We start from the raw sequence: 22,480 nt of genomic DNA on the forward strand, positions 1-22,480 counted from the left end.
TTTCCCAGCAGCCCCCACGGTAGAGACGTCACCGGCGCCCTTCAGCGCAGACGGAAGATGGCGTCCGCTACTCGCTTCATCCAGCGGCTGCGGAACTGGGCGTCCGGGGTGCGCGGGGCGAGAAGGGCCGAGTGGGGCGGGGCGGGGGGCTGTGGGTTCAGTGCTCCTCGGACCCGCTCCCGCTAGTCCCCTTCCCCCTGCACCCTTGGGCCTGACGCTGTTAGTGCTGAGATTCTCCTAGACTAGAACCAGTGTCTCAGCGCGGAGCCCCCAACTCCTTCGGCCGACACACCCACCTCCACCCCAGCCCTCGACCCATTCAGGTCTGAGGTCTGCCTAATCCCAGACCTTCTTAGCCCCGTATCCTGTGGCCCAGGCCTTAGCTCTCCTTATCTCCTCCAGGACTCATACTCCTGTACCAAACTGTTCATCTCCGACGTTCCCTTCTCCATCCCTGGGATGCCCCTGCTCCCTCGCCCTCTCCTTTCCTGAGTTGCCCTGCAAGCTGACCTTCCTCTCCTCCCACAGCAAGACTTGCAGGCGAAGTTGCAGCTGCGCTACCAGGAGATCTCCAAGCGGTGAGCAAGCCCCGCTCGCTGCCCATACACCGGCTCTGTCCTGTTATTCTCACGTCAAGAACAAAATCCGTATTCCTTTAGACCCCTGGAGTGCTGGGCCGGAATCCTGCCTCCGGTCCCTGGCAGTCCGTGGAGGCAGAGGTTTGATTTTAACTTACCTGTACGCCGAGCGGGCTGCTCGTGGAACAGTCGGGTTGGGCGTGAATTCAGAGTGGATCGTGTAGCTGTGCAGTCTTTCGTGTGGCCCTGCCAGTTAGTGTTATCACCCCCAAACTACAAATGAAAAGATTTAAGGCTCAGAGAGGATATGTCATTTGCTTAAAGTCACTTAGAAGCTTGAAAATGACAGCTGAGATTTGAACCCAGAAGTGTCTTGATTCCAAACTCATTTATGTCCAAAAATTACTTGATATTTACAAGCCCCTGATGCGCTCTCAGAGATAACAGCACCAACAAGAAAAGTTACTATTCTCGTTCCTTTTGTGGAGCTCAAGTTCTAGGAAGAGAAAAAGGTGGTAGGGAAACAAACGCAACAGGTAAAAAACATTTTGGAATGCTCTGAATGAATGAATGAATGAATGAATGACAAAATGAATTAGAATAAGATGGAGGGTGGCAATCTCATGTCAGGTGGTCAGGAAAGGTCTTTTTTCTGGGATTGACGTGTGAGCTACCTGAAGGAGAAGGAGCCAAAGGGTAATTATTGAAAGAACATTCTGGGGGCTCCTGGGTAGCTCGGTCAGTTGAGCGTCCGACTTCGGCTCAGGTCACGATCTCACGGTCCGTGAGTTCGAGCCCCGCGTTGGGCTCTGTGCTGACCGCTCAGAGCCTGGAGCCTGCTTCCGATTCTGTGTCTCCCTCTCTCTCTCTGCCCCTCCCCCATTCATGCTCTGTCTCTCTCTGTCTCAAAAATAAATAAATGTTAAAAAAAAAAAATTAAAAAAAAAAAAAAAAGAAAAGAAAGAACATTCTGACAGAGGGAACAGTATGCGCCAAGCCTGTTGAGGCTGGACAAAGCTAGAAGGAGGAAGGAGGCCAGGGTGGCTGGAACACAGTGAGGAAAGGAAGAGAGAGCAGTATATAGGAAGTCAGGGGAGCTGGCAAAGGTAAGGCAGCCAGTGAGGATTAGCACAAAAGGAAAAAAAAAAAATAGCATTAGAATAACCAAGTTCATGTGGATGCCTGCATGTTGTAACTGATTCCAAATATCAGAAGTTTCGAGTTGCTGCTCTATCTAGGGTCGTTGGTGCCAGTTGAGGAAAAGGTTTTAAAAAATTTCCAACTTCTTGAGGATAATGGCGCCTCCTAGTGATTTATGTGGGTCTTTCTATTGGGCCCTGGTTCTTACCTTTCTGCTAGGTGGTGGAAAGTGATGGCCAGCCACATCCACCAGGGGCCGTCTGGACTCCAGGGGTGAAGCAAATTCTAACTGCCACACAGGATATTGCTTTTTTATTTTTTTTTATTTTTAAGTAATCTCTACACCCAAAATGGGGCTCGAACTCACAACCCTGAGATCAAGAGTCACATGCCCTATGCTCTACCAGCAGACAGCCAGCTGCCCCAGGATATAGCTTTTAATATTAAATTTGTAAATTTCCTTTTTATTCTTATTTCTCATTAAAAAAAATTTCAATTTTCACTCTTTTGAGACAGACAGAATGTGCGCATGAGCAGTGGAGGGGCAGAGAGAGGGAGAGAAACCTAGGTAGGCGCCCTCTCATTTTTTTACACAATGGTTATCACTTGTTTTAAGAAAATCTTAAGTCCTGGGGCACCTGGGTGGCTCAGTTGGTTGAGTGTCTGACTTCAGCTCGGGTCATGATCTCGTGGTTTGTGGGTTTGAGCCCCACATTGGGCTCTGTGCTGACAGCTTAGAGCCTGGAGCCTGCTTCGGATTCTGTGTCTCTGCCCCTCCCCCACTTGTGCTCTGTCTCTCTCTCTGTCTCTCACAAATAAATAAATGTAAAAAAAAAAAGAAAGAAAAAAGAAAGAAAATTTTAAGTCCTGGGGCACCCATGTGGCTCAGTCCATTAAGTGACTCTTGATTTTGGCTCAGGTCATGATGTCACTCTTCATGAGATCAGGCCCCGAGTCAGGCTCTGCACTGATAGCATGGAGCCTGCTTGGGATTCTCTCTCTCCTTCCCTCTGCCCCTCCCCTGCTTGTTCGCTTTCTCCTTCTCTCTCTCTCTCTCTCTCTCTCTCTCAAGATAAATAAGTAAACCTAAAAAAAAGGTTTAAAAAAAAGAAAAACTTAAGTCCTGGCAAAGCACCAAACAAGTTATTTTAAAACTCCATGATTTTATGATTTCTCCTATCTTTTCTGCCTTTCTCCTCTGCTGCATTTTCCAGGGAAGCTTCTTTTTTGTTTTGAGGTTAGCATTTCCTTTTCAGGCATGTGGCTTCTTTGTAAATTCACCCCAGGTTTTAGCCCAGCCCAGGACAGAGCTCTATTCACTCACCCACCGTCCCCCCCATCCCCCCCCCACTCCAGCTTTGGCTGTAGCTGTGGCTACCAGGAGGTGGCAGGAAATTCGGAGACCTCAGAGGACAAGGTGCTCTTTGAGTAATAAGCCTTGATCCCAGCAGGGTTTTCCAGAGAGTTCCTGAGATGACTGGAAACCCAAGAGTTCTGTAGTCTGGCTTTTGGGACAAAGACCTTCAGAAGAAGCTACGTCTGGGGCTATTGCCCAAGCATTTATACACTAGGACCACTGGACACGAGGTGGGCAGAAGCTCAGACTCTGACCCCTTCGTTTCCTGAGCACTGGCAGGCAGAAGAGAGTCCAGATGCAAACTTCGGGCCATGGTGGGGTGGGAAGAGGTCTGGGTGTCCAGTCTGGGCCACCCCCTTCCCTGGGAAGCTTCAGAAAATGTCCTCTGTATCGGTCACATTTGGGGCATACCCGGCCTTGCCTTCTAGCACCTTCCCATCCATAGCACAGGTTGCTACCTGCCTTAGGGCCTTGGGTCCTCCTTAGCCATACATCCACGACAGTGTGCCAGGGGGATCCCCTGGCCTGTGGCCCGGTGACTGAGGCCCATGCCAGCCTCACCGGGCCATAAGAGTGACTTTCTGCTAGCTTCAGTGCTCATGTTCTTTTCCCTCAGAACACAGCCTCCTCCCCAGCTCCCCGTGGGCCCCAGCCACAAGCTCTCCAGCAACTACTACTGCACTCGCGATGGCCGCCGGGAAGCTGTGCCACCATCAGTCGTCATGTCCTCGCAGAAGGTACTGGCATCGGGCAAGCCTGCAGAGAGGTGAGGACCTCACCGCCTTCCTGAAACCAGTTCTTCCTCTTGCTTGTGCTGTTCAAGATGCCCACGTATGGAGCGTGAAGCGTGTCAGGAACTGTGCTGCGGGGGCTTTTCACGGGAGAGCTCTTCGAATCCCACCCACCCCAGCCCAGGGAAGGGGGTAGGGCCTCAGCCAGGGGTGCGATTCCTGCAAAGCACATGAAGCTTCAGGGTCCCTTCAGTTGCTCTGGGAGAAGCCCAGATACTGTTTTTGTAACTGTGTATTTTTTTTTTAATTGAGGCGTAATTGGCATATAACATTATGTTATTTTTGTAATTTTGTATTTTGTTACAACTGAGGCATAATTGAAATCTGCGTGCAGGGGTACAACACGAAGATCTGATACTTGTGTACATTTGAAATGAGCGCCACAGTAAGTCTGGTTACCATCCGTCACCTCACGTAGTTACACGTTTTTTTTCTTGTGATGAGAACCTTTAAGAGCCACTCTTAGCGGCTTTCAAATATGCAATCTAGTGTTATTAACTAAAGTCACCATGCGGTACATCACATCCCCAGGACTTACTTTATAATGGGAAGTTTGTACCTTTTGAACCCCCTTTACGCATTTCTTTTTTTATTAAAAAAAAATTTTTTTTTTAATGTTTATTTATTTTTGAGAGAGACAGAGACAGGACGCGAGGGGGTTAGGGGCAGAGAGAGAGGGAGACACAGAATCTGAAACAGGCTCCAGGCTCTGAGCTGTCAGCACAGAGCCCGATGTGGGGCTCAAACCCATGAACTGTGAGATCATAACCTGAGCTGAAGTCGGACGCTCAACCCACTGAGCCACCCAGGTGCCCCCGCTTTACGCATTTCATCCCCGCCCCCCACCTGCCTGCTGCCTCTGGTGACCACCAATATGTTCTTTTTATCTGTATCTTTTTTCATTTTTTTTGTTTCGTTTTTAGATTCCGCACATAAGTGACATCCTATAGTACTTGTCTTTCTCTGACATATTTCACTTAGCAGAGTACTCTCAGAGTCCATCCATATTGTTGCAAATGGAGACATTCATTTTCATGGCTGAATGGTATTCCATTCTGTGTATATGCGTGTGTGTGTATGTATATGTATATATGCACACACACCATATTTTCTTCATACTCTTCTTAAAGAATTATGTAAATTTCAGGCCCCTTAAAACTCAGTTTTGTCCCTGGCCTCAGGCGCCTTCTCTTAAATAAATGGGGCCATAATATCTACTGTAGGGAATTTATTTTAGTCCATTCGGGTGGCTATGACAATATCATAGAGTGGGGTGGCTTATAAACAACAGAAACTTATGTTTCTCATAGTTCTGGAGGCTGGGAAGTCCGAGATCAAGGTGCTGGTAGGTTCCATGTCTGGTGAGGGTATCTTCCTGGCTCATAGATGGCATTTTCTTGGTATGTCCTCACATGGTCGAAGGGGTAATGGGTGTCTAGGGTCTCTTACAAGGGTACTAACTCCATTCATGAGAGCTCCTCCCTTATGACCTAGTCACCTCTCAAGTGCTCTACCTCCAAAGGCCATCACACCGAAGGCGGGGATTTCAATATATGAATTTGGGAGAAACAAAACATTCAATTTGTAGCAGAGTTATTATGAGGATTAATTTCCATAATTAACATTTGTAAGGTTTTAGGATGGAGTCAATGCCCTGCCTGCCTACTAATCACAAGTTAGGCGGTGACGGCCCTGTTGCAGAAGAGGAAATTGAGGCACAGAGAGGCCAGTTGACCTGCCTGAGTCACACAGCCAGTGGGTAGCAGAAGCAGGATTTCAAAGCAGTTTGCCCAGACCCTCAGTGCTGTCTGGTCTCTACAGCCAATTCACTGTGTGGTCTGAAGCCAACCCTTCATGCCTTCTTGAGCCTCATTTTCTTCATCTGTAAAATGGGGATGGTGGGCTTGCAGTATGACAAGGTCTGGAAGGTGATGAGGCCAGGACGGGCCTGCTGTATAGTTAGAACTCAGTGAATGGCCTGGGTCGTGGCCCTTATTATCTTCTGACTCACCGGAGTCCCACACCAGACTGTGGCAAACCACCCTATTCCCCCCATACCTCCTCACCTGCCCCTGGGATGCCTGCATCTCCTAGGGAGGCTGATTCTGCCTCTTCTACTTCCTTCAGGTTCCTGGGAGGCTGGGCGGCCCTGGAATCCCTGCTCCTGGGAGGCTCATCCACGAGAGCCTGCCTGCCTGCCTGCCTCCTCTCCCTTTTTGCTCACCGTGTGTGCAAGCCTCCCAGTCCTAGGCACCAGGGGCTTGGGTCGGGAGGCACTTGCCTTGGAGTTGTTGCCACAGTGTCTCCTTAGGGCTCACTCTGGGGCAGACGGGGTATTTTTAAAATAATTTTTTTTTTTTTAATGTTTGTTTATTTTTGAAAGAGAGAGAGACACAGTGTGTGTGTGTGGGGGGGGGGGGGGCAGAGAGAGAGAGGGAAACACAGACTCTGAAGGAGGCTCCAGGCTCCAAGCCGTCAGCACAGAGCCCAAGCGGGTCTCGAACTCACGGACCGTGAGATCATGACCTGAGCTGCATTCGGATGCTCAACTGACTGAGCCACCCAGGTGCCCCTGGATGGGGTATTTTTTAATCGCACTTGACCCTCAGCCCCATTGGACTGCGGCCAGGGCCTGGTCTTAGCGCTGTGCTGGGGCATGTGCAGTGCCTGCCGTGGAGCAAGCGTGCAGTGCCTGAGGGAGGAAAGAGCAGTGGGCACGCGGCACCTGATCGCCTGACCCTTTACCAGTGTCCTGTTTGGGGGCAACCGGAATGGGGTGCTCGTCCACCCTGGGGCCGCATGTGGGAAGGGGTGCTGGGGAAGGAGCCCAGCTATTCAGGGCTGGCTTTGAGCTCAGGAGCCAGGGCAGGCCGACGGGGGGTTCACACGGGGCTTGGGCAGGAAGGGGGCTGGCCAGTTCCCAGCAAGGGTTGGCTGACCTTTTGGGGGACCCCAGTGAAGGAGTTTGGGCCTCTGGAGCACCCTCACTCTGGCCTCAGACCCACAGTCTCGGCAGGCATGTTCCTGCTGGGCGCAGGTGTGAGCTACCCCAAATCCATGCGCGCTGCTCTGTGGAGACCCGACCCTAACCCAAATCCGTTTTCCTCTCCAGCTCAGCTGCCGCTGTCACTGAGAAGAAGGCCGTGTCGCCAGCTCCTCCCATAAAGAGGTGGGAGCTGTCCAAGGACCAGCCTTACCTGTGACTGCACCCTGGGGCACCTGGCCCGGCCCTCAGGGCCACCTGAGGGCTTCCCCTCCTTGTATTCCCTCCGGGGAGACCGGGACCTAATTTATGACAAATACACCCTGCTCTCCGGTGTCACTTCTGTTTTTACTTTCGAAGCTACACACGGCTTCCGTGGATTTCCCGGTGAAGCTGGTGCTGAATCTCTGAACTCTGTCAGCACTCCAGGAGCGGGGGCGGGATGTTGGTTCTTGAGCTTCGGGGTAACACGCCGTCGCCGGGCACAGGTCAGATGACACGGGGTCCAGGGGCAGGGCATCTAGAGTTGTCACCATCCCTTCCCTGAAGGCCTGGCTAACATAGCAGTGGGGTGGGTTCCAGGGCCTCTGGGTGTTTGGGGGGCACCGACTGAGGGACAGTGAGACCGAGCACAAACTCGCCATTAAGTACGTCAAGAGCTCCCGCAGCAGTTGCTTCTGGGGCCACGGGCCAGTACCCTCCCACCACATGCCCCCTTCTGACCTTGACCGCCTTGCAGCTCCTGGGGTGGCAGAGAACAGCTGGGCAACTCACAGGAAGGCTTGACTGGGGGCAGGCGAGGAGAGGCCTCCCCGAGCCAGAAACCCTTTCTGCACAGGCCCTGGGGAGGAAGGTGGAGTCAGCCTAGGGGAACAAGGGGGGGTTGGTCCTAAGAGGAATGAGCAGTTGTGTGGAAGCCAGAAAAGAAGTAGCCCAAGTCTGGCTGCCCTGTGGAAGAACCCCACAACCCTTCTGTAGGGTAAGATCGGGTTGTTGAGAATGCCGTGTTCTCTGGAAGCATAGAGCAAGGCAGGGAAGGGGAACCGTCCCAGACAGGAGGTATGTAGGGAGCCCCAGCGTGGACGACACAAATGATAAATGCTCGAGGGAAGAAAACTGTGGCTGAAGCCAGGGAAGGCTTTCTAGAGGAGGTGGGATTCTAACTGGAGCAAAGGGGGAGTCTGATTCAGGAAGAAGATCAGGAAGGAGAGGAAGGCTGGGCAGTGTGTCCCGAGGCCACTGGGTAGGCAGCCCTGAGGGCTTCCACAGAGGCAGGCTTTTAGGACACAGACTTGACGTTTGGCAAGGGAGTGGGGGTGGGAAAGAAGCCTGACACCTCACCTTCCTGCCTGCTAGGTGCTGTCGTAAATGCTATCTGATCTCAGCTCCTTCCTGGAGCTATCCTGTGAGGTCATCGCTGTTGCCATACTCCCTGGACAGAAAAATAGGAACGGAAGGACCAGGAACTCGCTCAGGCTCACTGAACTCTGGCTTGAACCTGACAGGAGTCTGTGCCCAGCTGCTACAAACGGATGGCTTCTTCAGCTGTTATCCCTGCACCCCGGAGCCCTCTCGCCAGGAAGCCAAGCCTCAACTCTGGGGAATCTGGGAGGTTTTGAAACAACGACAACAAAAAACCCCAACATATGTTACATGCTCCAAAAGCAGCTAAAACCTTCAACATTTTCTCATACTGAATCATGCCAACAACCCGCAGAGCCCCTTGTAGGAAAATCTGGATGCTTTAGTGTTGCTTCATGGGAAACGGGGGGGCGGGGTAAATGCTTGCACCCCTGTCAACGCTGAGGTCCTGCTGGCAGTCCAACATGTTGCTTCTTCTGAAGGCAGAGCTGTAGATAAAATATTTATTTTCAAGACAACACAGCAGCTGATTGGATAGGAAGCCGGCAGACGGTTTGTATTTTCTGTGCCTTCTGGGTGAGCATGACCAGAGATAGCCCAAGGGCTGCCTTTGCAGATCTTGTTCCGGAAGAAAAACCCCCACCTCTGGAGGAGCTGGGCTATGAAGACCAAATGAAGCGTGGTGGCCGTGAGTGAGCACACGCGTCTGGCCTAAGTGATCTTGGTGGCCATCTCTGTGCTTCCCAGAGTCAGCTGAGCGGGAGTGACCTCCCAGTAGGCACAGGTGACCTGGCTTTCCATTGTGAGCTCAGGTTCACACACTTAACCTATCCCTTCCTGAATTCTCGCCCTATCTGATCCCCCGCCTCACCGCGGAGTCCGTGCCTTTACAGGGACATCCAGGTGCGAGGACAGGACCCATGATAGAAGCCGGGCACTGGAAGCGTTTTATTCATTTATTCACGAAATATTTAAGAGCCTACTATTGTGGCAGACCCTTCTAGGCACTGAGGATACAGCGAGCAACCCAGCATTCCAGTCCTACCGCTGACTTAGTAGTCGCCAGACCCTAAACTAGAGTATAGAAAGGCCGGAGAGAGAGGCTGCCATATTAAGTATGATAGTTGGACAGTCACATTTGCTGTAGGATGCATGCGAAACATTTAATGTTGAGTAGACCCGACAAGTTCCTTTACATCCCCATTAGCTTTTAACTTCGGGTGGACCCAACACCTTTCGTCATACCTTGTCACTGAGAAAAGTGTGTTAGAGCCTCAAATCGTGGGTGTCCCCATATTCGGACATTTACGGTGATCTTAGCCGCGGGCGCCGCGAGGACCTGGGGGCGTGGGCCCCGCCCCCGTCCGCTGCGCGCGTGCGCTGGGATAAAAGCGAGGCCGGCCCGCGCGCGCCCAGTGCCAGGGCAGGGGCGGTGCGGCGAGCGGCTGCATGGCGCGGGGCGGAGCCCGGCGGACAGCGGCCCTGGGTCTGGTGCTGCGGCTGCTGCTCGGCTTCGGACTGGGCCTGGAGGCCGCCCCGACCCCAGTCCCGATCCCGTTCTTGGCCCACAGCCCAGGTGAGAGCTCTGCGCAGCCCGCGCGCGTGCCCCTCGGCGGTCCGACCCCACCCCGCGCGCGCCGGCGGCTCCTCGCCATTGGCTGTTTCGCTGGTCTGTCCCGGACACTCCCCCGGCACGTGGCTCGGGACTCCAGTGTGCCGTGAACCTGGCCTTGAGAGCGAGCCGTCCCCAGCTGGGGACCCTCGGCTCTGCCTGCCTTTAACTACTCTGTTTCTACCCTGCCCACACCCCACTCCTGCTCGGCTTTGTCGGACCCCTTTGTCACGTCCAAGCCGACCTTCAGCCCAGCGTGGGCAGGAAGGCTTTTTGCAGGCTCCGGTTGTCCGACCTCTAGCCGTGCGTAGCCGGTCACCTGGCGCCTCTGGGAGCGGCTGCGCCTCCTAAATCCTCGCCAGACCCTGAGGCCATGTGGCTGAGCTTCCTGGGCCACCAGGCCCCCGCTCTCCCCATCTCTGCACCTTCCTTTTCTGGCCTTAGAGAAGGAAGGGTTTTCCTCCCTCCCTGTCACCCCCAGGCCCCTGGACACATGCGCCTGGGCCTAAGTGATCTTGGTGGCCCTCTCTGAGCTTCCCAGAGTCAGTTTGGCAGGGAGTGACCTTCCTGTAGGCACAGGTGACCCCGGCTTTCAGCCTTGAGCGCAGATTCACGCACTTAACCCATTCCTACCTGAGCTCTCACCTTATCTGTCCCCCGCCTCACCGAGGAGTCCCTACCTTTATAGGCTAAATCTTCCTGGTTCCTTTAAGGAGGCAGGACTCCCCTTAACCAAGTTCCAAACCCCACAACAAGTGGTTTCCTCTCCTCAGGACACTGAAGAGGGAACTCCTAGCAAACCCCTTTTACAGGGGAGGAAACTGAGTCACTGGTCGTTTCCCCTCCTGTCTGACCCCACGAGGCCTGGTCTGCTGTGCTCTGCCTCCCATTTTCCAGGAAGGCCAAACACTCCAGGGAGGGAGGTGGGGGGTCGGCAGGGCCGAGAGCGGCCGGGCCTGGAAAGGAAGCCTCGCCCAGGGGCTGCCAGACCCCCAGGGGCAGGGAAGGAAGCTGGCTCCAGGTTGGCCACAGCTCTTCCGGGCTCCACCACGCTTGGGGACTGTGTGGGCCACAGGTACCTTTGGGCCTGGAGGCCTGTGGAGCACTGGGTTTGGAGGCCGAGGCCCGTGAGTAAAGGTAGGGTTGGCGAGAAGGGCAGGATCGGATGGGGTGGGACCGGGCTGGGTCCAGGCCAGGTATTTGTCACCTGCCCTACTGCACCTGGGAGGGGAGCCTTCAAGGCCATTCCCTTCCTCTGTCACTCAGACTCCCTCCTGCTGGCCCTGGCTCCAGGCCCTTCTGTGCTGCTCCAACAGGTCAGCATGCAGCCTGAGCCTCACTGCCTAGGGTCCCGGAAAGCCCAGATCTCGTCCGGACGCAGCCTGGACCCTTGTGTGACCTGCATCCACTTATTGTCAGCTGCTGCCCTGGACTTGTGGTTACAAGGTCCTGGCCCTGATCTCCACTGAGCCTCCTTACCATCTGTGTGGATACCAGTTTGAGCACAGTTGTTCTGAGAGGCAGGGAGAGCTTCAGGCATCCGAGAGTCTCATGAAACCCCTCCCAGGAAAGCAGCTGAGATCTAAAGGTTGGGGAGCAATCACCAGTTGCAAAGTGGGGGCAGGAAAGGGTGCACTGGACCAAGGAACAGCACAGGCAAAGGCCCGGAGGGGGAAACAAGCCAGGCCTCTTGGAGAACCTCGGGAAGGCCAGGACAGAGGGTGCTGGATGAGGAAGAAGAATGAGGGTGAGGTCCAGAAAGCATTTTGTGCTGGGCCAGGCACTGGGGCCACACGGGAAAAATAGCGATTTGGTGCGAGAGGGTCAGGGGACCAGGGCACGATTTTGAGCAGAGGGGAGGCAAGGGTGGGTGATGGAATGATGGGCTTCTGTGAGGTCTCCAGTGTCCCGAGGGGTTGGGGCCTGGCTAGGAGGTGGCACATTTCAGATGGGGAAAGTGGTCGGATCTGGGCGGAATTTAGGAGGTGAGTGGACAGGCCCTGGTGATGAAGCAGGTCCTCTGCCCAGGGCCTCAGTTTCCCCTGTGCTAAGTAGGTGGGATACAACCTGCCCTGCTGACCCTGACCATGGGTGGGTCACAGATGGCCCCTACCCGAGCCTGTTTAACCATGGATCTTGGAGACACGCCTGGTAGACTGTTGGATCAGGGAGACCTGGGCTCAAACCTCGAAGCTGCTACCAGCTCGGCAGCCTGGGACCTTATCTCTCCTGGGTGTCTTCTGCACCATGGCGGGGTGGGGGGGGGGGGCAGTAGGACCTTTCCTGTGAACTGCTCCGCTGCAAGCCTCACACGTAGTGGGTCCTCAGCAAACGGTGGCCACCAGGGGCATTCCAGCGCCCTGGGACCTGGCCGGTCTCCTGGTGGTCAGTCTGTAACGTTGTGTCCCTGGCGGAGGCCAAGATTCGGGCCTCCCAGACCCGACTTGTGTGCGTCTTGCAGGCTCGTGCCCGCCCACCAATTTCCAGTGCCGCACCAGTGGCTTCTGCGTGCCCCTCCCTCTGCGTTGCGACGGCGACAAGGACTGTCCGGATGGCAGCGATGAGGAGGAGTGTGGTGAGTCGCAGCGCCCCTGGGGGCGGGGCTTGAGGAGGCGGAGCCGCAGGGAGGGGAGGTGCTTGTGGAAGGGGCGGGGCTTTCAGGCTGGCACGATGGGGCGGGGCCCGAGGGTGGACAGGGCTTACAGGGTCGCCGGATTGAGAAGAGGTGGGTTTCCTGGGAGGTGGGCTTAGTGGGGCCTTGGGAGGAGGGGCTTTCAGGGAGGCCGGTCCTTGGAAGGCGAAGCGAACAGGGAGACATCTTCAGGGTGGGTGGGTTTTACAGGGTCGCCTGTTTCTGGAAGGCAGGGCTCACCGGAGGCCGGGTGGAGGAGAGTACCCCAGCTCTCTTGGGTGGGTGTTTGGGACCTGACTGACCCTGCACCTCAGGCATCAAGCCTTGCGCCCGGGACGGACAGTGCCTGCCGCCCACTGGCAGCCCCTGCCCTTGTGACAGCATCGATGACTGCCCAGATGGCTTCGACCACACCGTTCACAACTGCAGTCGCCAGCCCTGCCCGGCCGGGGAGCTTCGCTGCCTGTGGGGCAGTGCCTGCATCCCCCGCACCTGGCTCTGCGATGGCCATCCCGACTGCCCTGCCTCCAGCGACGAGCTTGGCTGTGGTGGGTGCCCTGCGACCCCAGCGTGCCTGCGGGGGTGGGGAGGGCCGGGCGTTAGATAAGGACACCTTCCGGCGGGTGACCAGGCTTGGGGTGTGGACACTCGGGTCTTCTGCGCGCCTGCACCCCCGTGGGGGCAGCGGTGCTCACTGACCTCACTCATCCTGGGTTGGGAGATGATGCGCCCCAAGGTCCCTCCAGGCATTTGGGACACGTGTAGTCCCTCCCTGCCCCTCATGCCCTCAGCGCCGACTCCCCAGCTACTGAATGCCTGGACTTCTTGCAGGAACTGAGACGCCCCAGGAAGGGAATGCCACAGCCATGGGGACCCCTGTGGCCCCGGGCACTGTCACCGATCTTGGGAATGCCACCGCCACCTCGTCTGGGGACCAGGACTCAGTCCAGTCTGGAAACCGAAGTGCTTGTGGGGTTATTGCCGCAGCCGGTAGGAAGACCGGGCCCTCCCGCTCCTGGGGGCAAGGGAAGGCTTGGGGGAGGGACGGGCTGGGCCGCAGACCCCCCTTCCCGGTGTGGGGGCTGTCACTGACTCCTGTCCGTCTGCCCCCCACAGTGGTGCTGAGCGCAGGTCTGGCTGCCATCTCCCTGTTCGTGTTGTCCCGGCTCTGGGCCCGGGGGCGCCTGAACCAGCTGGGGCTGCTGATGGTCGTGAAGGAGTCCCTGCTGCTGTCGGAGAGGAAGAGCTCGCTGCTCTGAGGACGAGCTGCTGCCACCACGTCTCCCGGGCCCTGGGCACGGCCACTGCGGGCACATCAGCCCTTGGACGTGGCTTCTTGTGGCCATGCAGCACCGTGGACCTGAGCTCCTGCAGATGTGGCCCTGGAGGTCGCGGGCACCTGGACCCTCGCCCCAGATGCAGGAAGCCTGGCCCGGGAGCACATCACAGCCGGAACCTAGGGGCTGGCCCCAAGCTGCTCCGGGGGATGGCCCCAACTAGACACTCCTGCTGCCTCTGTCTGAGGGTGGTGATTAAAGTTACTTCACATCCTCCGCCTGCCTCTAGGCTTCTGTCTCCCTCTGCCCGGGCAGCTCTGTTACAGCCCCTACTCCATAGTGGAGTGTCCTGAGAGGGTGGGACTCGGGGACCCAGCCCCGGGTGCTCCCTCGGCCGCTCTGCCTCTGGCTTTCTGGGATCCAGAGCAGGTGGCAGTGGGGCTGGGGCAGCCGGGTGGTCTGCATCACCCGCAGGCTCCCGCACAGAGGAGCGGGGCTTAGGCAGGGCCTCCGGGAGTCCTGGGCGACCGCCATCCATCATGGCTTCTTCCTCCTGGAGGTGTAAGCTGGGCACCTCAGGGTTGGTCTGGGCTCCACTCAGTTTTAAAATGTAGGAATGTGTGTGAGTAGGGGAGGGGCAGAGAGAGAGGGGGAGAGAGAGAGAATCCCAAGCAGGCTCTGCACTGTCGGCACAGAGTCCGATGTGGGTGTTGAACCCACAAACCGTGAGATCATGACCTGCGCTGAAACCAAGAGTGGGGCGCTTAACCATCTGAGCCACCCAGGCACCCCAAAAGCGTAGGTTTTATTATCGTGCAGGTATGGTGCGGCCGACGGAACGGGAGACTGCCCTTCAAAAGATGAACAGTTCCCAAAAGGAGGCAGAACACCAGGGCCACACGGGGAAGGAGGCCTCAGCGTCCCGAGGGAGCTGGAGGAGAATGTGGGCAAGAATCTTTATTGTGGCTCCCGTGGGCAGGGGTGGGTGAGGCGGGGTAAGCGGGCCTGGGATTGGCTAGTTTGAGTAATGTCAGCGGGCTCTGGGGTAGGTGCTGTCTGTCACACAGGTCCCAGGCTATTGGCAGTGATGCCATGGGCTAGGAACGTCTGGGGCAGCCGCCTGGGGGGCCCGTGCTGTGCCCCGTGAGCCCCCACAGGCATTCGCCATCCGCAGCCAGTGCTGTCGCTGGGCCGCCCCTCGTGGCTCGCCTTACGATCGCAGGGCACACTTCAGCAAAGACTGTCCAGGAACTTGGAGGAAAGGGGGGTGATGACTCAAGTCCTGGAGGGAACGCGGGCCCACACAACGAGATCACGGGTAAAGAGAGAGTGTGGAGTGGGGGCTCTGCCTTTCTTAGGGTCCCAGGTGGGGGTGCCCAGGTTTTGTGGGGTCACCGTTACTGGTGAATTGAATGTATAGGAACAAGAGTGAGGGCAGGAGGGGAGAAGTGGGGTCGCTGGAAGAGCCGGTTACCTAGGTCGCCCAGGGCCTTCTGAAAGAGGGAGCTTCGTTGAGTGGGGGCAGCCGAATTCCTTATCTGGCTGTGCTGTTCGTCGCCACGTCTTACAGCTGGCGATTCGTTTATTCCAGAGGGACGTCAGCACTCCCGGCTTAATACCAGGAGCTGACAGTGCGCTGTCCTTAGCTGCCTGGCCCTGGCGTGATCAGGGCGGGGGGGATACTGGCTCGGGGGACGGGCTCTGGACCGATTGCTTTGCGTGTGAGATGTGTGCCCTCCACTGGTGATCTGTCTGCTGTCTCTGGGAACTGGCTAACCCCATGAGGGACAGTCCCTCCTGGTCAGCAAGTCTCCAGATGCCAAAGAACCAGGAGTACAGAAAATATAAACCAGACATACCCCGATCACTGGGTGTTGGCGACAAGGTTCTCCGATCCTCATTTTCCTTGTTTCCAAGTGGTGTGGCCAGAGCCCCTGTGGCCTCCTTGCATGGAGGTGACCTTCCTGATATCCCTGGTGGTGGACTGGGTGTCTGCCACCAGCTGGGCCCATGCCACCCGCTGCTGGGAGAGCACCCGGGATCCCACACAGGGTCTTGGGGCTCCCATATCTGGCAGGCAGAGAGATGGCCCCTGGCCGTGAGATGCTGAGTGTCGGGGTAGAAGGCCGGTGCACCAGGAGGGCTTCCTGGGGGTGGTGAAGCTGGGCTTTGGGACTCCACCCATCTCCTAGCGGGGGAAGGTGGTTGAGGTAGGTGTTGGGGTCTGGGCGTTGGGCAGGGGACGGGGGGCCCGAGTTCTCGGTCAGTGCCGGGGGGCAGCAGGAGTGCAGGCTTGGGAGGTGGGCTGCAGGTACAACAGTGGCCCCAGCCAGCGGTGGGGGTGCAGGGCGCCCCGTCTCCTGGGGCCCAGGGCCTTGCCTCTGCACCTGCCGGAGCCAAGGTGAGCTGATGCAGAACCAAGCGCTTCTCCCAGGTGGCAGGAAGGAGTTCCACCGGAGGGTGGGATTTTCTTGTTTCTCGGTTTTTCTCCCTTCTGCTCAGGCAGGGTCAGCCTCAGTGGGTCAGGGGGCGTGTAAGGGGGTTATGAGGCCACTTGTCACACGCCACTGGTGTCACTTAGTTATCAGTGGAGCAAACCATCCTGTGCTTGGGGACTCTGCCACCCCAGTGTGTTCTCGCTCATGGCTGGCAGCTCTTTTGGGCCATCAGGAACGGTGGCTGTTGTCCTCTGCGGGCTGGGCTGGTTGGACATCACCACCTAGAGTTTCTCTGTCCCGTCTGGCGCCCTGGGATGGCCTGGCCAGCTAGGCCACTCCCTCTCCGTGTGGCTTTTCCATGTGGCCACCTGAACAGAACGGCCTTCTGTCTTTCGTGGCAACTCAGGGCTCGTCAAAGTGCAGAGCTGAAGGCACCAGACCTCCCGGCTCAGGCCGGGAACCAGGCCAGCATTCTCTTGCTTCCGCGGAGTCCCAGGTCAGCCCAGACGTACGTGGGGACCACACACGGGTGTGAACACGGGGCGGGGGGGGGGGGGGGCCCGGATGATGGTGTCATCCTTGCAGGCCAGCTCGTGCAGAGGGCACGAGCTGGGGACAGGGCAGGCGGGGGTGGGGGACTCCCTGTCCACCTGAGCCAGCTGATTCTCTGTGGGCCCGTGGCTCTGCTGTCAGGTACAGCTTTGTCATCTGCCCCCGGGGGCAGTCACAGGTCCAGATGTCTGTCGCTGTGGGCACGCTGGGGTCTCAGCTGCCTTTGTTCCCTGGAGCAGGGCTCACACTGCTGTCCTGTGCGGCAAGCTCTGTGAGTCACTTCCGGGAACCTGCAGGAAGGGTCCAGGTTTTAAAGTGGGGGGGGGTGGGGGAGGGGGTTGGGGAGACCAGGAGGAGGGGGAGGAGGCGGGGTGGGAGCTGCAGGCAAGGATGGAAGGGTGTGTGTGTATATCTCTGTACAATTCTTTCTATTACTCTTTTTTTTTTAATTGAGGGAAAATTCACATAAAATTAACCACTAGCCATTTTAAAGCATACAGTTTACTTGAAGACATTTTTTTTAAGTTGATTTATTAATTTGAGAGAGAGTGCAGGAGAGCATGAGTGGGGGAGGGACAAAGAGAGAGGGAGAGAGAGAGTCCCAAGCAGGCTCTGCGCCATCCACACAGAGCCCCACGTGGGGCTTGAACTCACGAACAGTGAGATCATGACCTGAGCCGAAACCAAGAGTTGGGTGCTCAACCGACTGAGCCATCCAGACACCCCTCTCTTTCTTTCTTTCTTTCTTTCTTTCTTTCTTTCTTTCTTTCTTTCTTTCTTTCTTTCTTTTTTTAAAAGTTTATTTATTTTGAGAGAGAGAGTGTGTGTGTGTGTGTGAGTGAGTGAGCAGGGGAGGGGCCAAATCAAGGGAGAGAGAGAATCCCAAGCAGGATCTGCACTGTCAGCACAAAGCCTGATGAGGGGCTCGGACTCATGAAACGTGAGATCGTGACCTGAGCCGAAATCAAGAGTCAGACGCTTAACTGACTGAGCCACCCAAGTGCCCCTAGTTCCAAAACATTTTCTCCCCCACTCCCTACCGAAAAGGAAACCCTGTCTCTATTAGGACTCATTCCCCATCTCCCTCCCTCAGCCTCTGGCACCTACGAACACAGTTTGTGTTTCTGTGGATTTGCCTGTTCTGGACATTTCCTGGGGATGGAATCATACCATAGGTGACCTTTGATGTCTGGCTTCTTTCACTGAACGTCATGTTTCTCCCCAAAGTTTCCCCCAAGGTTCTTCCCCCAAAGTTTCCTTGTGTCTTTTTTTATGCCCCCTCCCCATGACCTAGGCAACCATTGATTGCCTTCTGACACTATGGATTCATTGCCTTTCTAGAATCACATAGTAGGTACCCTGTTTTGTCTGGCGGTTTTTACCTGACATGTTTATTTTAAGATCTGTGCATACTGTTGTTGCGTGTGCTAAAAGTTAACTTGTTTTAGGGGGCGCCTGGGTGGCTCAGTCGGTTGAGCGTCTGACTTGGGCTCAGGTCATGATCTGGCAGTCGGTGGGTTCCAGCCCCACATCGGGCTCTGTGCTGACAGCTCAGAGCCTGGAGCCTGCTTCAGATTCTGGGTCTCCCTCTCTCTCTGCCCCTCCCCTGCTCCTGCTCTGTCTTTCTCTGTCTCTCAAAATATAAATAAATGTTAAAAAAAAATTTAAAAAAAAAAGGTTAACTTGATTTATTGGTAAGCCCTATTCCGCTGTATGGCTGGCCCACACTCTACCTGTTGATGGACATTGAGGTCATTTCCAGCTTTATATTTATTATTTATTAATTAAATCTTTATTTTTGAGGGAAGGAGAGAGAGAGAGAGAGCGCGCGAGTGAGCATGAGTGGGGGAGGGGCAGAGAACGAGGGAGACACAGAATCCGAAACAGGCTCCAGGCTCTGAGCTGTCAGCACAGAGCCCGACGTGGGGCTCGAACCCACAAACTGCGAGATTATGACCTGAGCCGGAGTCGGACGATTAACCGACTGAGCCACCCAGGCATCCCAAGAGTTAATCATTTTAAAGTGAACCGTCCCATGGCATTTAGTACACTCCTAATACCTGTAACCAGCACCATGTGAATCTTTTCACGGGCTTATAGCATTTCAGAAGACACCTACCTGGGACTTTAACTGGGATTGCATTGCCTTTGTAGGTTAGTGTGTGGAGAACAGACATTCACTGAGCACCGACTGGGTGGCAGGCCTTGTAGGTGCTGGAGACCAGCCTTGAACAGAACAAGGCCCCCTCCCCCATGGAGGCAAGTGAGTGGAGGTGGGGTGAGGGGCTAGGCGACCAACCACTAAACTCTACTAAACCAGTATCTCGATGTCAAGTTGGGGCTAGGTTCTGGGGACTAAGCGCCGAAGTAGGAGTGATGGGCGTGCTGGACGGGGGGAGAGAAGGGTCACTACCTTTACGTTTGATAAACAAGAGGCTGGAACAGGGAGGCATTTGAGTAGAGAGCTGAAGGAAGATGAACTGTGCAGGTATGTAGGTGAAGAACATTCTGAGAAGAGTAAACAGCAAGTGCAAAGGCCCTGAGGCAGAAGTTGTTCCAGACACAGGAAGTCTGGAGCCAGCGTGGAGGGGGTAGTGGCAGTGGTGAGTTGACGTCAGAAGATGTCTGTGGGGGGGGGTGGGGGGAGGCACTGGGTGTGTGTAGCGAGGTGGGACCTTTGGGAGATTTGAACAGAGCGGGGCCATTCTCTGACAGGTTTTAAAGTGTCTTCTTGCATTGAGAAAATCCCTCTGTAAGGACATGATTTATCTAACTGAAAGCTTCTGGCTTAGGACTGTTTTCCTGGTTTGTTTTGTCTTTACCAGATTGGTCTGGTCACAGCAGGGGTGTAGGTACACTTTGTTCCGAAGCAACACTTGTGTTCATTTGTATCACAGAACCGGTTGCTTCTTCCTCAGGAAAAGCACGGCCTGGGATAAAAGGGTTCTTGCCGATCCTTTCTTCTGTTCTCGTCACCGTGTGAAATTTCCAGTTCGATGGAGTTCTTTGGGTTACGTGATCAGAGTTCTTCGTTTGTTCAAAACGCATTTGTTGTAGATGAATGTTCCCGGCCAGACAATCGCAACCAGCCTCAAGGTCCCTCAGCGGGTGAATGGGTAAACCCGATGTGGTGTGTCCGCACAATGGGGTGTTATTCAGCCCTGAAGGGGAAGTCCTGACGTGCCGCCACGCGGGTGAGCCTTGAAAATGCCACGCTAAGGGGCGCCTGGGTGGCTCAGTCGGTTGAGCGTCCGGCTTCGGCTCAGGTCATGATGTCGCGGTTCGCGAGTTCGAGCCCCGTGTCGGGCTCTGTGCTGACGTCTCAGAGCCTGGAACCTGCTTTGGATTCTGGGTCTCCCTGTCTCTCTCTGCCCCTCTCCCGCTCATGCTGTCTCTCTCTGCCCCTCTCCCGCTCATGCTGTCTCTCTCTGTCTCTCAAAAATAAATAAACATTTTAAAAAGTTAAAAAAAAAAAAAGAAAATGTCACACTGAGCGAAAGCACAAAGTCAGATATTGTGGGATTCCATTCGTAGATGATATCCAGAGTAGGTAAAGCTGTAGGGCCAGGAAAATAGTGGTTGTCGGGGGCCGGAGGAGATAGCGGGACAGGGGGTGAGCAGCTGAAGGACGTGGGTTTTCTCTTTGAGGGCTGGAATGCCCTGCGGTACCCTGCAGCGGTGGCCGCATATGTCGGCGAATGCACTAAAAATGACGGATGTGTACATTTTCAGTGGGTGAATTCGGTGGTGTGTGGTGTGATAGGAGCTGAGTTGTGTCCCCTCCAGAGCCCCATGATGAAGCCCTAACACTCTAGCCTTTATTATTTACCCTTAATTTGTATTTTATGTTTTTATTTTATTTTTTTATTTATTTTTAAAAAAATTTTTAATGTTTATTTATTTTTGAGACAGAGACAGAGCATGAACGGGGGAGGGGTAGAGAGAGAGGGAGACACAGAATCAGAAGCAGGCTCCAGGCTCTGAGCCATCAGCCCAGAGCCCAACATGGGGCTCGAACTCACGGACCGTGAGATCGTGACCTGAGTTGAAGTCGGACGCTTAACCGACTGAGCCGCCCAGGCGCCCCTATGTTTTTATTTTTTGAGGGAAAGAGAGACAAGCGTGAGCATGGGAAGGGCAGAGAAAGGGAGACACAGAATCCAAAGTAGGCTCCAGGCTCCGAGCTGTCAGCACAAAGCCCGACGTGGGGCTTGAACTCACAAACCTTGAGACCATGACCTGAGCTGAAGTCGGACGCTCAACCGACTGAGCCACCCAGGCGCCCCTGTCTGGTATCCTCGTAAGCAAAGGAAATTTGGACACACAGGGTGGCACCGTGGATGCGGACGCAGATGGACGACCACGTGAGGACACAGGGAGAAGGTGGCCGTCTGCCAGCCGAGGAGAGAGGCCTCAGAGGGGACCAGCCCTGCCGGTTCCTTGACCTTGGACTTCCAGCCTCCGGAACTGTGAGGAAAAAAATGTGTTTAAGCCCCAGAGGTGTGGGGGAGTTTGTCACGGTCTCCCTAGCAGGCCAAAATGTGCATTATATCTCCAAAGCTGTTGTAAAGAGACATTTGTTGAACGGGGCTATGCATTAGGCACTGTCTAGGTGCTCAGGCTACAGCAGTGGACAATAGATACTTACAAAAAAAGTGAGCAGTGTGTTTCTGGCTGTAGAGGGGAGGACAGGGCACAGGGTGGGGGCTGGAGGCCCCCCAGGCTGGTCCGTGGAGGGTGCGGAGGGCTGGGCTGGGCTGGGCAGGCAGCGTGGGTGACAAGTGGCCGCCTCCTGGATCCCTGTAGAAGGAAAAGCCGGTGGAACTGACATGCCACGGAGGTGGGGAGACTTTGCAGCCGGGGTCTGGAGGACTGGGCGCGAGGACCGGGCAGTGAGAAGGGGCAGCCAGAGCTGGGAGGGAAACCGGCAGCGCTCAGGAGAACAGAGTGAATCAAATGCGGGGACGCCATCCCCGGGTCACGGGCTGTGATGTGGTCTGTAAAGCCGGATCTAGAGGGGACGCTGGCATTTAATAACATGGAGGTCATTGGTGACGATGGCCAAAAACAGCTCCAGCGACTGAAAAGCAAACGGCAGGGAGAAGCGGGGTGTGGGTGACTCTGCTTTGGGGGCAGGGACGGAAATAGGGCAGTGGCTGCAGGAAGGGGGGCACTCTGAGATGGTTTGCCTTGTAGGTGGAAGATGCCACGAAGGTGGCTATAGTTTATTTTTTATTTTTTTAATTTAATTTACTTTTTTTTTTTTTAGTAGTCACGTATAGTTTATTTTTTATTTTTTTATTTTTATTTATTTTATTTTTTAAAATTTATATCCAAATTAGGTAGCATATAGGGCCATGATGATTTCAGGAGTAGATTCCTTAGTGCCCCTGACCCGTTTAGCCCATCCCCCCTCCCACAACCCCTCCCGTAACCCTCAGTTTGTTCTCCATATTTATGAGTCTCTTCTATTTTGCCCCCCTCCCTGTTTTTATATTATTTTTGTTTCCCTTCCCTTATGTTCATCTGTTTTGTCTCGTAAAGTCCTCATATGAGTGAAGTCATAGGATTTTTGTCTTTCTCTGACTAATTTTACATAATCCCCTCCAGTTCCATCCATGTAGCTGCAAATGGCAAGCTTTCATTCTTTTTGATTGCCGAGTAATATTCCGTTGTATATATGTAAACCACATCTTCTTTATCCATTCATCCATCGATGGACATCTGGGCTCTTTCCATACTTTGGCTGTTGTCGATG

The 22,480-nt window shown here is 55.0% G+C and overlaps 2 protein-coding genes and 1 long non-coding RNA gene across 4 annotated transcripts; 2 read left to right on the top strand and 1 right to left on the bottom strand.

Annotated features, from left to right (window-relative positions):
* On the top strand, window positions 1–7,188 carry NDUFA7 (NADH:ubiquinone oxidoreductase subunit A7). Of its 2 annotated transcripts, XM_042928227.1 has the most exons (5): window positions 1–108; window positions 529–578; window positions 3,692–3,841; window positions 5,177–5,266; window positions 6,979–7,059. In XM_042928227.1, the coding sequence occupies exons 1-4, from the start codon at window positions 58–60 to the stop codon at window positions 5,229–5,231; spliced, it is 306 nt and encodes a 101-aa protein (XP_042784161.1). In that variant the 5' UTR covers window positions 1–57; the 3' UTR covers window positions 5,232–5,266; window positions 6,979–7,059. The 2 variants fall into 2 exon arrangements, with proteins under 2 accessions (XP_042784161.1, XP_042784160.1); XM_042928226.1 differs by lacking the exon at window positions 5,177–5,266 and having other exon boundaries at window positions 6,979–7,188.
* Window positions 7,179–9,151, bottom strand: LOC122213872. The gene is made up of 2 exons (XR_006199668.1): window positions 8,191–9,151; window positions 7,179–7,690 (listed from the first exon to the last, which is right to left on the bottom strand). It is a non-coding gene; the product is annotated as an uncharacterized LOC122213872 (long non-coding RNA).
* Window positions 9,152–9,492: 341 nt separating this feature from the next.
* CD320 (CD320 molecule) lies at window positions 9,493–14,008 on the top strand. Its single transcript, XM_042928225.1, has 5 exons — window positions 9,493–9,787; window positions 12,285–12,398; window positions 12,770–13,003; window positions 13,287–13,445; window positions 13,572–14,008. Exons 1-5 carry the CDS (start codon window positions 9,661–9,663, stop codon window positions 13,712–13,714), a joined length of 777 nt encoding a protein of 258 aa, XP_042784159.1. The 5' UTR covers window positions 9,493–9,660; the 3' UTR covers window positions 13,715–14,008.
* The last annotated feature ends 8,472 nt before the right edge of the window (window positions 14,009–22,480 follow it).

This window comes from Panthera leo, chromosome A2, assembly GCF_018350215.1.
Source record: "Panthera leo isolate Ple1 chromosome A2, P.leo_Ple1_pat1.1, whole genome shotgun sequence".
In the NCBI taxonomy this organism is placed as follows: domain Eukaryota; kingdom Metazoa; phylum Chordata; class Mammalia; order Carnivora; family Felidae; genus Panthera; species Panthera leo.